Source organism: Gobius niger, assembly GCF_951799975.1.
Source record: "Gobius niger genome assembly, chromosome: 19".
Lineage (NCBI taxonomy): Eukaryota > Metazoa > Chordata > Actinopteri > Gobiiformes > Gobiidae > Gobius > Gobius niger.
The window spans coordinates 12112097-12127133 of NC_136870.1; the positions used below are offsets into that span (position 1 = coordinate 12112097).

Below are 15037 nucleotides of genomic sequence, written 5' to 3' on the forward strand. Positions count from 1 at the left end.
GCCTGGCTCTTCCGCTGCTGTTGTGTTGCCGCGGGCGATACTGTGATGTGTCCTCCCCGTGTCCCTCCCGCCTCCCTCCGCCGCTCTCTGTCCCTGTCACCTTCAATTGCTCTGTGAAACTAGACACAGTGCCTGGGGCGAGGAGTGGGGTGAGGGGAGGAGGGAGGGGAGGGGAGGGGGGGGGAGAGACAGACAGCATTATGGAGAGACATACGCATTCAGTGTCATATTGGACTTTACAGTGTGCATTACAGTCTGCTATAGCATAGGCCTATACAATTGAAAGTGTTTAATACTGAAGTATATACTAAAATGAGAATAAACCAGGGTTTAGGCTTATATTTCTAAACTAAACTCCAATGTTCAACAACTCAAAGTAGCCCCATTCACTTTTCTTTCTTTAACAATCTCTGCATGAAAATCTAACTAAATGTTTAAAAAGTAGGCTAATAACACCCAACAAATCCAGCGTTTGTCCTTTGGCTCTTCCCGCAGCAGGTTCTTCTTCAAGTAGTTTTTCTTAGAAGTATTACTTGTTCTTCTGGTTTTCCTAAGAACCTGAGGCGGGAATGATCCTACTGTGCTATGTTGCAGAGTAAACAGACTCTACGATAAAAACATAACAAGGAAATCTTTTTAATGTACACGAGACATTCGGCAAAAAGGAGTTAGGGCTGCAACTAACGATTATTTGGTAAGCGATGAATCTATCGATTATTGTGACGATCAATCGCCTGGCTGTGAATGGTGTAAGAAAATTTAATTTCTTTTTTTTCATTATCAGATGAAGCTAAAGCGGCGCCGCTTGAAGATGTGTTGATGGAGTAAACTTAAAGTGTTTGTTGGAGGCTCTTAGCGCTAATTCTGCTTCTGATTGGATGAGACACAGACGGATGTTTAGAATATTTTCAATGTACAAAACACTGCAGACCCTCACTATAAAAACAAAGTAGGTTTTCATCAAAAATACTGGAGCCGGGCCTACACCAACTCCTCCCTTTTGGTCTTTATCTCGGCTGCGGGCTGAACGGAACCTTAGTTCACTGACAAAGCCTTTTGGATGAGAGGCGAAACATTCGAGACTCCAACCACTGAGTACAGAAGACGACTCGAATACCTTCATTGAAGATCAAAAATACTACATTTTCATTTCATTTTTTCTCTAATTGAATCTGTGTGAACCAGAAAACGATTAATCGATTACTAAAATAGTTTTCAACTATTTCAATAATAAATTAGTTGTCGATTAATCGATTCATTGTTTCAGCCCTAAAAGGAGTAAAGCAAGACTAGAATAACAAATCAAAACTTTTTTGTCGGGTTTAACAACCCTACGTATACTGAAGGCCTAATTGATGTTCACTGGAAAAAATGTTGCCAAATAAAGCTGCCTGTTTAATAAAATATTTAGAAATAAAATTTGCATAAAAAATCTAGAAGAGTCAGTGGTTCTAAATTTGGTTAATCTCGCCTACCCCTCAAGTCTGTCCTTTATATTCAAAAGTGAAATACAGATTAAATAGGATTTTGTTGTGTGTTGAGTTCAAAATAAAGCTAAAATTACTTTACTACAAAATATCACTTAAATTAACTTCGTCTTGAAAATAACATTGAAATATCTGAAACAATTTCCCATTGATTGAATCCCATTGATGATGGGCTTCTTCATGTGACACTCAGGATCATCTGCACTTTTAGAGATCACTCATTTTAATTGGAGATACTTTCATTTACGCTATGCTTCATATTGTAATTAAGTTATTTCTGGTTTAGACATGGTTTAGATATAATTTAGTCGTAATTCAGGGTTTATTTTAGACCAACTTTAGGCCTGATTTGATCTTGATCTAGATCTGGAACGTCATATTTGATGACATCACAGGAAATGCATGTATAGGCCTACAATGGGCCTAAGTAACAAGGAAACATTTGTTGTCTAAGTTAAAAACTAAACAGAAAGCAAACAATGCATGGGCCTATTTGGGATCGCATATAGGCTACCTACCAGATTTGAGACATTTTAAAGGCTTAAAAGTCCAACTGCAGAACCAAGTGTAGGATAAAAAAGTCAGACCTAAACCAGAGATAAAGGCCCTGCCTATTAGCCTGTTCAGCAGAAAGTAACAGAAAACAGACCTCACTTAGCCTGTCTTTCGTTTTTTTTCTTTCTCACGGTTGCTATTGGCTGCTGCTGACGAAGGGCGGGACAAGTGATCTGATTGGGCGAAGGTGAGCCCTGCGCAGGTAGCAGCACTTTGTCTTCCAAGAATTTATCGACACCGTTGTTCGTCTTGAACTAAACACTTTTTAAACAAGGCGCGGGTGAAGAATCTCATCTAACAGTGGCTTATGTTTTAGTATCGATTACAGATATAACAGCTGATTCTTGATCCGCGAGTTTCGGAGCGGGCCTTTGCTGGGTAGATAGAACAAGGGATTATTTTGTTTGTTGCGATAATGGAAGAGGTTTTGACTCTCCCATTTCTCTTGATTTGGATCATTTCAGGTGAGGCACAGGTTCCTTTTCGCCATTTTCTCCTCTGATCCTCTGCTAAAAAGCTTTTATAATAACAGCTACTTTGATTTCTACATCTCCATCTTACTCAATGGTCTATGATTCAGTGGGTGGTTATTTATGACATCTTGTGCTTGTGAAATGTGATTAAATGTAGGTATTCTGCCGGGCTCTGCTCAGAGTTGTGGCCGACCACCCGCTGCAGAGAACAGGATTGTGGGAGGGGTCGACGCCACACCGGGGGAATGGCCGTGGCAGGTGGACATACAGGTAGGCCAGTCCTTTTTTAGTCACTATCTTGTGGTGGGGATGATATACATCTCATTCACGGGACGCTAACGTGGCTTTCTTCTCCCCTGCATCCAGTCAAGTAATGGTCATATCTGTGGAGGCTCTATCATTGCTCAGGACTGGGTCCTATCAGCTGCTCACTGCTTTCCAAAGTAAGTAAGCCATGGACCCATAATGAAAACCTATATATTTATGAATTAAGGTCAAATGAGATTTTGTAAATACATGTAAATACATGCTAGATATTAAATGTTTTTGCTTGATCTTATGGAATGTGTGCATGATAATTTGGGGGTCGCAGCTTGAAAAGTCTGGGAACCCAAGAACCTTCTAATTGATTAAATGGATCAAATGTCAGATGTCGAGGACAATTGGGTTGAAATTAAAAAAAAGACTTAGAAAATGCCTTTATAGAAGACTATGGCTTTATTGATAAACGTTTGACATCTGTAAGTTGAGTATGTGATATTATCTTTTAAAACCAATTCAATAATTTAACCATTCCTCATCCCTACAGGCTGCATTATGTTGAAACAAATCTGTCTTTCGCCCCAACGTAAACTACTCTAGTTAGAGTTTTCAGTCTTTGATTCTACACTTGCTCGTCAAGCAACTTATCCGTGTATGTTTGTTTCTTCAGTCCCTCAGATTTGGGCTCATTAACCATATACGTTGGACGGCACCAGCTCAATGGCTGGAATGCGCACGAGTCTTCCCACCGTGTGCGGCAGATTGTGATTGCCGATGGTTACACAGAGCCCCACAGTGGGAGGGATGTTGCTTTAGTGCAGCTGTCCACTCCGGTCACCTGGTCGGATTATGTCCATCCTGTGTGCCTGCCTGCCTCTGGGACGCTCTTCCCCAGTGGCATGCCGTGCTATGTGACGGGCTGGGGCAACATCCGAAACGATGGTGAGGAAGTTGTATGTTTATGATATCTTTTTATAGTCGCTAGCGATTTGTGAGGGCATACTTTGAAAAGTTGTTTATGAAATGTAAAATTTACGCATTTTCTTCCCCTTCAGTCCCTCTCTCTGGGGTAGGGACGCTCCAGGAAGTTGAAGTGCCAATCCTGTCCCAGAGTTCTTGTCAGGAGATGTACAGCCTGAACCCAAAGGAACAAATCGACATCCTGTACGACATGATCTGTGCAGGATACCAGGAGGGAGGCAAGGATTCCTGCCAGGTACTAAATAATTAAAATCAAAAAATGATTGAACGAAGACCGATATTTTTCAGCCCAATTCATTTGTGGACAGATAATAATGTACATAATACATAAAAATGTGAATGTCAGCATCAGTTGCCATTCCATGTTTGTATAGGTTTAAGGAGTAAGTGTAGCCTACTGCTGCCCACATGAAAATAAGTCACAACGTAGCACATATAGCATTTATTTTTTGCTACTCACTCTTACTATTCTGCGTGTGTGTGTGTACAGTATTAAGGAAAGTTTCATTCAAGCACTATGGTCCTGTAGCCTGTTAACCTGAGCTCACAGCATGTTGTGTGTTTATCTCTCCAGGGCGACTCTGGGGGACCCCTCGTGTGCCAGATGGTTAATGGGACGTGGGTGCAGGCAGGCGTGGTAAGCTTTGGACTGGGCTGTGCTCATGAAAACCAGCCTGGAGTTTATTCCAGAATGACCAGCTACTCCAGCTTCATTCGCAGCACTTTGCCAGAGGTGCAGCTGTACGGCCGAGGTAATCACATCTGGGGTGGAAGCTTGTTGGTCTTGTTGGGCTGCCTCACCACCCTCCTGACCATCCTTTACAGATAAGACTCCGTGAACTATGGATATTCTTAGACCGGCTAAAGAAGGAGAAATGTCCGCCAGGACTAAAAGATACTTGCTCACTTTTTGGTAATTCGCACATGAAGCTATTACAAAATGTAATGCAATCTATATGGCTTCAGACCAACAAAAATTTTGTAGATTTGTGTTTTATATTGAAATTATGAACAAATGTTTTTCTAAAAATAAAAAATAGCTAATAAACACATATTATTTCTCTTTAATAATTTTATAAATCATTACAATCCATGTGTGACTATAACATCTACATTTATTTTGGCCATATCGTAATAAAGTTCGGAGATGACACAACTAATTGACAAGTTCAACAAATGCTTTATTAAGCCAGTGTGGCATGTCAAATGGTTAAAATACATAACTTGGCATTTCAATTTTAAAAAAACTAGCTGTTAATGTCCTATAGGCATTCAGTCGGTCGTCTTTTTCCCCTCATACAAAACACATACACAATAGTCAATTGAAGTGTGAATTAGGCGTCAGGGGGGATTGTGTCAGAGAGGATCATGGGGGAGCCCAGTTGTAGCTCTTGCTGCAGAGACTCCAGATCAGCCGGAGTCATGCGGTGAACCTCGCTCCAGTCCGAAAGGAGGGAGGCCGACAGAGGCGCGGAATCAAAACTGAATCAAAGGGGAAACGATGATTACTCCATTGACAATAATGAACAAAAAACATGCCAACGGATCAAGCGGTGATTTTCTTTCGACAAACATTCTACAAAACAAGCACTTTTTTGGAATCTTTGTCGCAATGGAACAAGACTGGACGACTGAAAGCTTGTAGAAACACAAATGTACACTGCCTCCAATTAATTCAAACTGATGTAAACATGTATTGTGTCTACTGAATATTATCATATGCATTTCTTTTTATATTTTGTAATTTGTAATGAATTTAGTGAACATTTTTGAGCCAAACTATCAAAGTGTGTTGCCATTTGTTTGATTAAATGAAAATGTTTGTAGCGCTAGCTGATGAATTAGCAGGAGGGTGTCAAAAAATTGACCCATGTGTTTTGTGAAAGTGTGAATAAAGAAAAGAAATATAACAAAAGCACATGGTCCTGTTCATTGCGATCTCACCTGTCCCGGTCACAGTGCTGCAGATCAGTGAGGGACTGATTCAAAAGGTCGTCAAGGTCAAATCCCACGCCGTAACCCGCCCCACTGCCTTTCGGAGTGACTGAGAAGACTGGGGGTAACACATCCTCCACCTAAAGGACGAATAAACGATTGCATGTATTTACACAATGCTCTATTCACATCGGACGGCTTGATGTGTTCACTTACTTGAGACTTTGACAGCTGCAGGGTCACAGTGTGTATGTCCGGTGCAGTGGATGGACCCGGCTGGCCTGTATCCGTAAACCCCATGCTTTGATGACCACCAACCTCGAGCGAGCCTGCTTTCTCTCCAACCGTTGGACACAGCTTCTCCATGTTGCCTGCGTTTCTGCTTGAATTGTTGCAATGTGTGGGGATCGTACTTTGGATGGAGATATTGACATTCCCGTTTGTTTCTCGGGCGCTCGATGCTTTGCTCAGGAAACTTTCGAGAGGCAGCAGTTGAGAGGGCGTCTCCGTCTGGCTTTGACGATGTGTTTGAATAAAGCTTGGCGCTGGAGGTTGTGCTATTCTGTTTGTTTGTTGCTGCGATGGCCTTGATTCTAAATGTGAATCGCTCCAAATTCCTATACATTTGAAACTACTTTGTTCGTCACCTGCATTCGTAGGCTTAACAGAGTTCTTTACAAAGCCACCAGAGACCGTTACCAAATCTATTCCTCCGGTAACAGCAACCACTACGTCCTGTTGTGGCTTGCTCTGCCCGATGGAGAACATTAGCTGAGGCTGCTGTGTGCTTGCTGGCTGAAACACCACCGCCTGGTTTGGTTTAACGCGAGTGAGGAGTTGATCATGGGACGGCATCTTCATGACTTCTGTGTCCGTTTTATTCAGTGCTTCTTGAGAGTTGTTCTTCATGGCTACGCTAGAATTCACATTGCACTCTTTAGATTTTGTCCCCTCATTGCAAGAATTGTTGGTACATTTATCACTGCGACTGTCCATCATTTTTGTCCAACGCTGCAGAAGGCTTTTGTCGTTGTCGCTGAGCAGGACGCCACCCAGCGAGTCGCCCTGCTTCCCCTCCTTCCGCTCCTTCTCCTTCAGTTTTCTCTCCCTCTCTCGGGCCCGTTCTTGCCGCTTTCTTCTCTTTTCCTCGCGTTCGCGCTGGCGCTCCTGGGCAGTGACAGGCCGCCGCGACTCCGAGAGGGATGAGGCGGATGACACACCTGCACCAGCATCAATGCCCTGAAGAGCTGCACTTCCATCTACAAATACAGCAATTTTACAACATTTACCTCATTTTCTGTATCTTCGCAATATATCAACTCGTGTTGTCTAAAACTGAAAATACATTTTGAATATGGATGTTGTGAATATGGATAATTAAAAGGAGATGTGGGAAATAGCTTCATGTCTATCAAATGAAGTTATGTTACATTTAGGTCAAAACAAACCTTAAAGCCACACCGCGTAACATTTCACCCAATAAACAGAATTTGCTTTACTTTTATTTTTTATTGTCGAAAAATATCTGAAAATTGACTAAGTGTCTTTGCTGTCAGCGGCTCATCTCTCATATGATCTGACCTGCAACTTTACTGGGAGTGGAGACGTCTCCAGCTTGTCTCCATGGAAATGTTAACAAAATATGAGACCGTATAATCCAAAAATGTTACGCAGTGTGCCTTTAACTGCAAGTTTTTTATCGTGACTTGAAACAACGGCGAACTTACCACCTCTGGCTTTATTTCTAAGAGCTGATTTTAAAATGGCTGCTTTAAGTGCAGCTTTTGTGTCCTCTGAAATTGCCCCTTCTTTTCTGGTTCCTTCTCCTGCATTCAGTAGAGGCCTGTTCTTGGACAGTGATTGTGAGAGGGACTGGGACAGAGACTGCGCCTGTGCGGCCGACAGAGACAGTGAAGGCACAGTGGTGGATAAAGGCGCGAGTGCTGATGCTGGCATTGCAGAAATGGAGGTGGGGGCTTGGGTCATGGACTGGCTCTGGGTGGGCTGAGTCACCGAGGCCTGGCTGCTGGCCAGTCCCGCCTGTGCCTCATTGTCTCTCATAGTTTCTGGTGCAGCGTCCTGATTAGACACTGGAGTCGTCAGATCTATGGTCTCTGGTTGGCCGCTATCTGAGCTGGCACTGGGCATGTCCACGTCAACTGGGCCACTCTCAGTCTTTGTGAGGAGAGACAGGTTATGTGTCACATGAGCTGGCACTGCTTCTAGAAGAGAGTTGGGCTTATTAAATGTCTGCATTTGGTTTGTAAATGTGAGGCTCTCTTTTGCTGGTGCTCGTTCCTGTTGAGATTTAACTGTGCTGGCTTGTTGTGCAGCAGGGACCATAGTTGCTGTGACAGTTGTAACCTGAGTATTGCATTGGCTAATATTTGATTTTACTAAAGGCTTGAACTGCAGCTTCTGACGACGGCTCTGTTTATTGCGGTGAAAGTCTTGAATTTCCATCAAAATGGCCTCTTTTATTTGTTCTTTGTTCATTGGAAGCTTATCAAACTCAAAGTCAAAAGCTGGCACACAAATTGGCTCATCATCAGGGTCGTGGTATTTGGACAGGTAAGGGTGCTCCAGTGCTTGTGTCACACTTATTCTCTCTCGAGGGTCAAAGCGTAACATGGCTCTCAACAGGTCCAAAGCCTCTGTCTCTGCCTGTGGATACAATTTTTCCAAGGGCACTGCAGAGCGTGATGGAAGACTCTGGACATAGGATCGCACCCTGTCAGCCCTTATAGCACCAATCAAACCATCCGGAGGAGTACCCAAAACAGACAAAATAAGCTGGAGCTGATGGACATAGTGCTTTCCTGGAAACAGCTGCTTGCGCCCCAACATTTCAGCAAAAATACAGCCCACAGACCACAAGTCGATGGCCAACGTGTAGTGATTGAGAGAGAGAAGCAGCTCTGGAGCACGATACCAACGAGTTGCCACATATTCAGTCATAAATGAATGAGACTCCTCTGGGTGAGAGCTGAGGCCCCGGGCCATGCCAAAATCCCCTATCTTCAACTCACAGTTTTCGTTGACTAAAAGGTTGGAGGGTTTGAGGTCCCGATGGATGACATTGGCAGAGTGCACATACTTAAGGCCACGGAGGAGCTGGTATAGAAAGTATCGTGTGTGCTCTGGTGTGAGAGGCTGACCAGAGTGTATAATCTGGTGCAGATCACTTTCCATGAGGTCAAGTACCACATACCTGCAGAGGTAAAAAATAAAACAATACTAGATTTAGATTACATTACACCTGGGTTAAATCTGCTCCAAAATCATTAATACTCACACAGATTTGAAGGCAGAGTGAGGAAGGTTGGGCTGGAGAATGTCTTTGATGGCAATAATATTGTCATGTTTAAAATGCTTCAGTATCTTCAGCTCTCGCAAAGTTCGTTTGGCATTTGTCACCACTTCAAAGGCATTGGAAATCTTCTTTATTGCAACCTGCTGACCTGTAAAAGGTATATTACTCTACACATTGAATGATTAAGATTAAAATGATGAAACCACATTATGCTTACCGTTGTCCCGTCTTCTGGCGGACGAAACAACCCCATATGCACCAGTGCCAATCGTTTCAATAATGTCATACTCTTCACCAACATCAAACTTCACATCGAGGGAGTGTGCTTTTAGCAGAGCCAGGTTCTTTGCTGTTGTGCTGGTGTCTGTGCTCGTGCATGTTGTGTTTTCTCTATTTTTGTCCATTCTCTCGGGCGACATGGCCTTGGGTTGAACATTCTTGTCTTCTCCTCTGTCCTTAGTTGACATGTTTCTGTTGAGAAAAGAAATTAAATAATTTAATACATAGAGTAAAGTAGTTTCAAGTGTATTTACCAAGAGACACACACACACACACACACACACACAACACTGATGTTGTAAATGGAGAGGTAGTTTTGAAATCTTGTAAACATTGTGTGAGGACAGGATTACTCAAGTCATGTCGACAGTTTACAGTTAATAATAAATGTCATATGCTCTATTGACACTTAATATTATTATATGTTATTATTCTACAAGTTAATTTCTTCAATGTGGGATCACTAAAGTCATATCTTATTACTGAAAATTCAAGAATACTGTGCATTCTCTTAATTTAATACACAATTAAAAATATCTATAAATAGATAATTAATTGTGACACGATGACGTTGAATGTTGAGGATAAACACGGAGAAACAATGATGGCAACATGAATATTACTTAAGGAATGGTGATCAAACTCTGGCACAAGGCGTGAGGCGTAACCAGCCATAATACCGTTAGGCCTGTTACGAAAACCTGTGGCTCTTGCTCAAATGTTGTCTAAGGACAACACAGAAGTGTGTGTTAAGAGTTTTTTAGAACAGCCTTTTCGATAACCCAGTGAGAAATAACTATGACTCGCAGGGGAAAAGACACACTACAGCCACTTGACGCAGGGGCGTAGGTTCATTACCTGAACACAATGCTGTCTATGAACCGATCATGCGGGCATGTTTTCTACCTTTAAAATGAATCTCTCGAGCTTGGGTAAACATACGTATTACGTGACAGTTTAAGAGTTTTTACCTTGCACGCCAACCACATGATCCGTTGTTTGTTTGTAATACAGCTATAATTCAGCTATCTTGTTTTTGTCCACCGCTTCCTTGTACATTTCCGCGTTGCGTTTGAGTGCCACATGATAAGAACCAATGAGGTGGAGAGGACTTTCATACACTGACCAATCGTGGCGTCGATCTCTGCGAAAGGCGGGGCTTAACTTAAAACACTTGGCTTGTTTTGGGGAGGTTGTGATGCATTTTACAGTTCGTGGTTTAAGCAGAAGGAAACAAAAACAAAAAAGAAATCATTAAATCATGTGTCTTTAGCACTTAAAAAAAAAGGTTCGCTGTGTATTCACAAAGTAACAACAAAAACGTTTCAAAACACTATGAAATCCAAAAAATCTCTCTCACAGATCAAAGTCCACTGTTTATTCAGTGGCGCAACATCTGTATTCGCCAACCAATCAGAAACACCGTAAAAAACGTGCTGACCAATGAAAAGTGAAGATACATCACCTAACACCTCTGTGGGATTTTGGACACGTTAACGAAGACTGCATGAGCTGTGCCCTTCCAAATCTTCATCCATCTATAGAGACAACTTCAAGCTTTTCACACTAAGCTGAGTTATTTTTAGATAAAAGATGACTGCTGCTGCTGCTGGTTTAAAAGGGCTGCTTACGTGGGAGAGGAAAGCCCGTGTTTTTCTTTGCATTTTTGGGTTTATTTTGTCCATCTACGCTCTCCACGTCGAGCTGTCCCGGGAAAATAATCCAGACTATCGAGCGATGTGTGATTTAGGACAGTATGTTAGCTGCTCCAAAGTTTTTACCTCCAGGTAGGTGACCTGGTCTGCCTGTGTTTTAATAGTTTGGCGCTACAATGTTGGCTTATACCTGCACGAGAATGTTGTTCCCATAATTATAGCCTGCGCAGTGTTTGTCCCACTTGTGTTGGTAACTTGGCCAAATTGCAACATAATACCAAACGATGCAATATGAACAGGCTAAATGCATGAGTAATATACAATTCACATACAGTTTGTATTAAAATTACATCCTGTAAATCATTCATACCATTTGTTATCCTGCATTTGAGGAAAGCTTTGTCAGAACTGTCTTAAATAAAACTATTTTTTAACATATAATAAAGAATTAACAAACCTAGATTTGGTTTGTTTATGTGTGTTTCTGCTCTAATTTCAGGTGGGGACGTGGATTTGGTTTAGTCCAGATCATTGCGGGCCATGACAGTCCTCTGAACCAGCCGAACAGTGTGCTTGGCATCATATTTTACTCTCTACAGCTTGGACTGGGTCAGTATGTCATTCTGCAAATTACAATGTTGGGGTAAAGACAAAAATGTGATTGCAGACTTTCATGAGCTAACGCAAATTGGACCTGTACATGTTGCAGTGTATCCATATTATCTCTGTATTTCCTTTTAGAAGATATACTAATAGTTTGTCTTTTTCAGGGTTGTCACAATCTCAGAAGAATGCAGCCATCTTGGTGATGGCCTCTTGGGTGTCTGTGGCCGGGTCGCTGTATCTTGCATCTATTCTAGTCTTTGTTCTGGGGGATTTCTGCATGGTTTGTGTGTCAACTTATGTTATCAACTTCGCATTGCTCTTCACTAATCTAAAGAGAAGAAAAGTATTGGATGAAATTAGGGAGAAAACTGAATAGAGCAACAGAAGAAATGTAGTATGTGAAGGCTCACATTTGTCCAGGATATATTCAATCATAGTGAAGCTTAAATCGTCTACTGGACTGGGTTGGGTTGAGAACGTTTCGCTTCTATTCACAGAAGCTTCTGTGTGGTCAGAATGTGACATTCAAGGGCTAAGAAGAAGCTTCTTTGAATAGAAGTGATACGTGTTCAACTCAACCCAGTTGTCAATGATTTAAGCTTCACTACAACAGAAGACATTCTAAAATGTTATTATAAGCCTCCGATTCATTTTGACGGAAATAACTAATTATAATTAAAAAAGTATAGTAACTTCAGTCATGTTATTGTGAGGAGAAACAATTGTGTCTTACAATTGTCAGAGTAATTGACATAAATAGACGGGTAATTATTACGTCCTAGGCATAAATCAGTGCACTCAAGGTGGTAAAAGCCAGTTTGAAGAGATGAGTCTTTAATATGGACTTCAACAGAGACTGATCTGTAAGAACAGACAGGGCATGTGATAAAAATAAATAAAGTGATTTCCTTTATGAAGATCTACATTAGATATTGTTGGTCCAAGGTGTGCTCTCAATACTGCACAGATGTCTTCGCCATGATTAAAGCCAGAAATTGCGCAGTCAGACCAGCAGATGGAGCCAAGCACAAAGTTTTATTATATGGGTTGTCCAACATTATCTCCAGTATTTGCAGTGACTTGTTACTTTGCTGTGATTTATATCTGTCTAACTTTGTCAGATTTAGATGAAAAACTTTGGTATTCTATTTTAGAATATCTGGTTTATGTTTGATACTTGCTCTACATCCAGGTACACTATTTTAGTCTGCAGTTTACACAAGTGTTCACTGTGCTTATAAAGCCACATAAAGTATTTTATTTACAGAAGGCAAAGTTTGAAATTAACTTCTTTTTCTTGTGTTGTGTTAATGTTGTAAATTTGTGCAACAAATGATATGTATCTCTGATGACAAAGTAGACATACTTACAGTATGTATATGTATATATATATATATACATTCACTGAGCACGTCATCTGTTGGAGCCTTGTCCTTGATGTACATACTGACAACAGTCAGTATGGTTTTAGAACACATAGATCAACGGCAACGGCACTTATGGAATTAATAGAAGAAATAACAGATTGCATTGACAATAAACAGATTGCAGCTGGTATATTTATTGACCTCAAAAAGGCATTTGATACCATTGATCATAATATTCTATATGGCAAACTCGAAAGATATGGTATCAGGGGAATTAGTTTAGATTGGGTTAAGAGTTATTTAAGGAACAGGCCGCAATTTGTTCAAATTGGTCATTATAAATCCTCTTATCTGGAATTAAGCTGTGGACTACCACAAGGTTCAGTAATAGCGCCTTATTTATTCCTATTGTATATTAATGATATTGTCAAAGTGTCAAAATTTTTCAAATGTATCCTCTTTGCGGATGACACCAATATACTATGTTCTAGCGAAAATGTGCTGCAGCTGCAAAGTCTAATCACGTCAGAAATGAATAAATTCAAACAATGGTTTGAGCTGAACAAACTGTCCTTAAACCTAAGCAAAACAAAACTAATGATCTTTGGAAACTGTGAAGAAATACCCCAAGTAAATGTAAAAATCAATAATACAATAATTGAGCAAGTATGTTTGAATAAATTTCTGGGTGTGATTGTTGACAGCAGAATCTGCTGGAAGCCACACATCAACTATATTAAAACAAAAATCGCTAAAAGTATTGGATTTTTAAGCAAAACAAGAAGTATACTCAATCAAAGAACTCTGCTCACCCTGTATAATACAATGATTCTTCCATATCTGACTTATTGTTGTGAGATTTGGGGAAACACGTATAAGAGTACTTTACAACCTTTATTCATCTTACAAAAAAAGGCACTAAGAATAGTGCACAAGGTTGGCTATAGAGAGCATACAAACCCTTTATTTCATAAAAGCCACATTTTGAAACTTGAGGATTTAGTCAAATTTAGGACAGCACAAGTCATTTTTAAAGCAAGACAAAAAGTGCTCCCAGAAAATGTTCAAATAAGGTTCAAAGATTGAGATGGTGCATATTATTTAAGAGGTAAATGGAAATTTAAATACCCAAAAGTAGATTCAACAAAAAAGAGTATGTGTATAACAGTCTGTGGTGTAAAACTATGGAATAAACTGGATGAAAAGCTAAAAGAATGTGCGACTATTAAGCACTTTAAATGTATGTACAAAAACCTACTTGTTCAAGAATACACTAAGAATTGAAAGTGTCAGGGCTGCAGTTGTTACTGCCTCTTGTCTGCTTTTCCATGTGACCGTCATTGTTACCTTCCACTCTCCTACCTAAATAAATATATCAAATACATACAGCAAAATATTAGGGCAAGCAAGAGGTAACCGGTGCTCGAGTGGGACCACCCTGGTACCGGGTCGCCAAAATCTTGCTCTTTTAATGCACAGACCAGGACACCCAAAGGCACTCCTCCAAATGTACAATGAAGAACAGGTTGAGCAGGAGGTGGGCTGTGCTCGAAGGGCGCCCCCTTTTGGCAACAGCTTCCCAAATCTTGCTTCTTTTAACGCATAGACCAGGACACACTGAAATGTACTCACAGATGACAAATATTTAAGACACACAAGAAGGAAACCATATGTTTATATATGCACGTACTGTCCATGTACAGGTGTATATAAATATAGCAATGATGGTTCTATATGGGGCAGCATCAGACGGCAGCAACAACCTGTCACCATTCCATTCCATACTTAAGAATGTACTATAAGACAGTATTCCAAACCTGTTTCTGTACCAAAGACAATGTAAACTTATTTCCTATGTTTGTACCTTAATTGTACCATAATGAGCTGGTCTCAGAGAACAAACCAGAATGTAAAAGAACGGCAGTTGTAAAGTTTGAAAATACGTTTAAAGGGGTAGGCATAAATAAGCATTGTTTGCTTCAGCCTACTCCCTTTTGGGCATTATTGTGTTTCTTTTCTTTTGTAAAAACTTGGAACTTGAAATTGCTCAAATAAACTAAACTAAACTTATAGATCTTGGATGTTTCATCCTGGATAGTGGCTCTCACACTCACTAGTCCTCGGC

The 15037-nt window shown here is 40.8% G+C and overlaps 3 protein-coding genes across 3 annotated transcripts; 2 read left to right on the forward strand and 1 right to left on the reverse strand.

The window, feature by feature from the left end:
• The first annotated feature begins 2378 nt into the window (after positions 1–2378).
• LOC306978873 (serine protease 27) lies at positions 2379–4644 on the forward strand. The gene is made up of 6 exons (XM_079577566.1): positions 2379–2506; positions 2673–2785; positions 2882–2958; positions 3447–3718; positions 3832–3992; positions 4332–4644. The coding sequence occupies exons 1-6, from the start codon at positions 2458–2460 to the stop codon at positions 4584–4586; spliced, it is 927 nt and encodes a 308-aa protein (XP_079433692.1). The 5' UTR covers positions 2379–2457; the 3' UTR covers positions 4587–4644.
• Positions 4645–4931: 287 nt separating this feature from the next.
• Positions 4932–10356, reverse strand: mapk7 (mitogen-activated protein kinase 7). The gene is made up of 7 exons (XM_079577565.1): positions 10256–10356; positions 9223–9476; positions 8988–9153; positions 7420–8903; positions 5909–6951; positions 5702–5832; positions 4932–5239 (listed from the first exon to the last, which is right to left on the reverse strand). Exons 2-7 carry the CDS (start codon positions 9470–9472, stop codon positions 5092–5094), a joined length of 3222 nt encoding a protein of 1073 aa, XP_079433691.1. The 5' UTR covers positions 9473–9476; positions 10256–10356; the 3' UTR covers positions 4932–5091.
• Positions 10357–10781: 425 nt separating this feature from the next.
• vkorc1 (vitamin K epoxide reductase complex, subunit 1) lies at positions 10782–12201 on the forward strand. The gene is made up of 3 exons (XM_079577567.1): positions 10782–11071; positions 11439–11548; positions 11710–12201. Exons 1-3 carry the CDS (start codon positions 10878–10880, stop codon positions 11919–11921), a joined length of 516 nt encoding a protein of 171 aa, XP_079433693.1. The 5' UTR covers positions 10782–10877; the 3' UTR covers positions 11922–12201.
• Positions 12202–15037: the final 2836 nt, after the last annotated feature.

What these genes read in the sequence shown, in the direction of transcription:
- LOC306978873 (XM_079577566.1), top strand. Translation starts at nt 2,458, where the DNA reads ATGGAAGAGGTTTTGACTCTCCCATTTCTCTTGATTTGGATCATTTCA. An exon ending in CTTGATTTGGATCATTTCAG is followed by an intron (nt 2,507 to 2,672) that starts GTGAGGCACAGG and finishes GATTAAATGTAG; the next exon opens with GTATTCTGCCGGGCTCTGCT. An exon ending in GAGGCAAGGATTCCTGCCAG is followed by an intron (nt 3,993 to 4,331) that starts GTACTAAATAAT and finishes TTATCTCTCCAG; the next exon opens with GGCGACTCTGGGGGACCCCT.
- mapk7 (XM_079577565.1), bottom strand. Translation starts at nt 9,472, where the DNA reads ATGTCAACTAAGGACAGAGGAGAAGACAAGAATGTTCAACCCAAGGCC. An exon ending in TGCAGCTGTCAAAGTCTCAA is followed by an intron (nt 5,833 to 5,908) that starts GTAAGTGAACAC and finishes TTCGTCCTTTAG; the next exon opens with GTGGAGGATGTGTTACCCCC. An exon ending in CAGCACTGTGACCGGGACAG is followed by an intron (nt 5,240 to 5,701) that starts GTGAGATCGCAA and finishes CCTTTGATTCAG; the next exon opens with TTTTGATTCCGCGCCTCTGT.
- vkorc1 (XM_079577567.1), top strand. Translation starts at nt 10,878, where the DNA reads ATGACTGCTGCTGCTGCTGGTTTAAAAGGGCTGCTTACGTGGGAGAGG. An exon ending in TCCAAAGTTTTTACCTCCAG is followed by an intron (nt 11,072 to 11,438) that starts GTAGGTGACCTG and finishes CTCTAATTTCAG; the next exon opens with GTGGGGACGTGGATTTGGTT. An exon ending in CTCTCTACAGCTTGGACTGG is followed by an intron (nt 11,549 to 11,709) that starts GTCAGTATGTCA and finishes TGTCTTTTTCAG; the next exon opens with GGTTGTCACAATCTCAGAAG.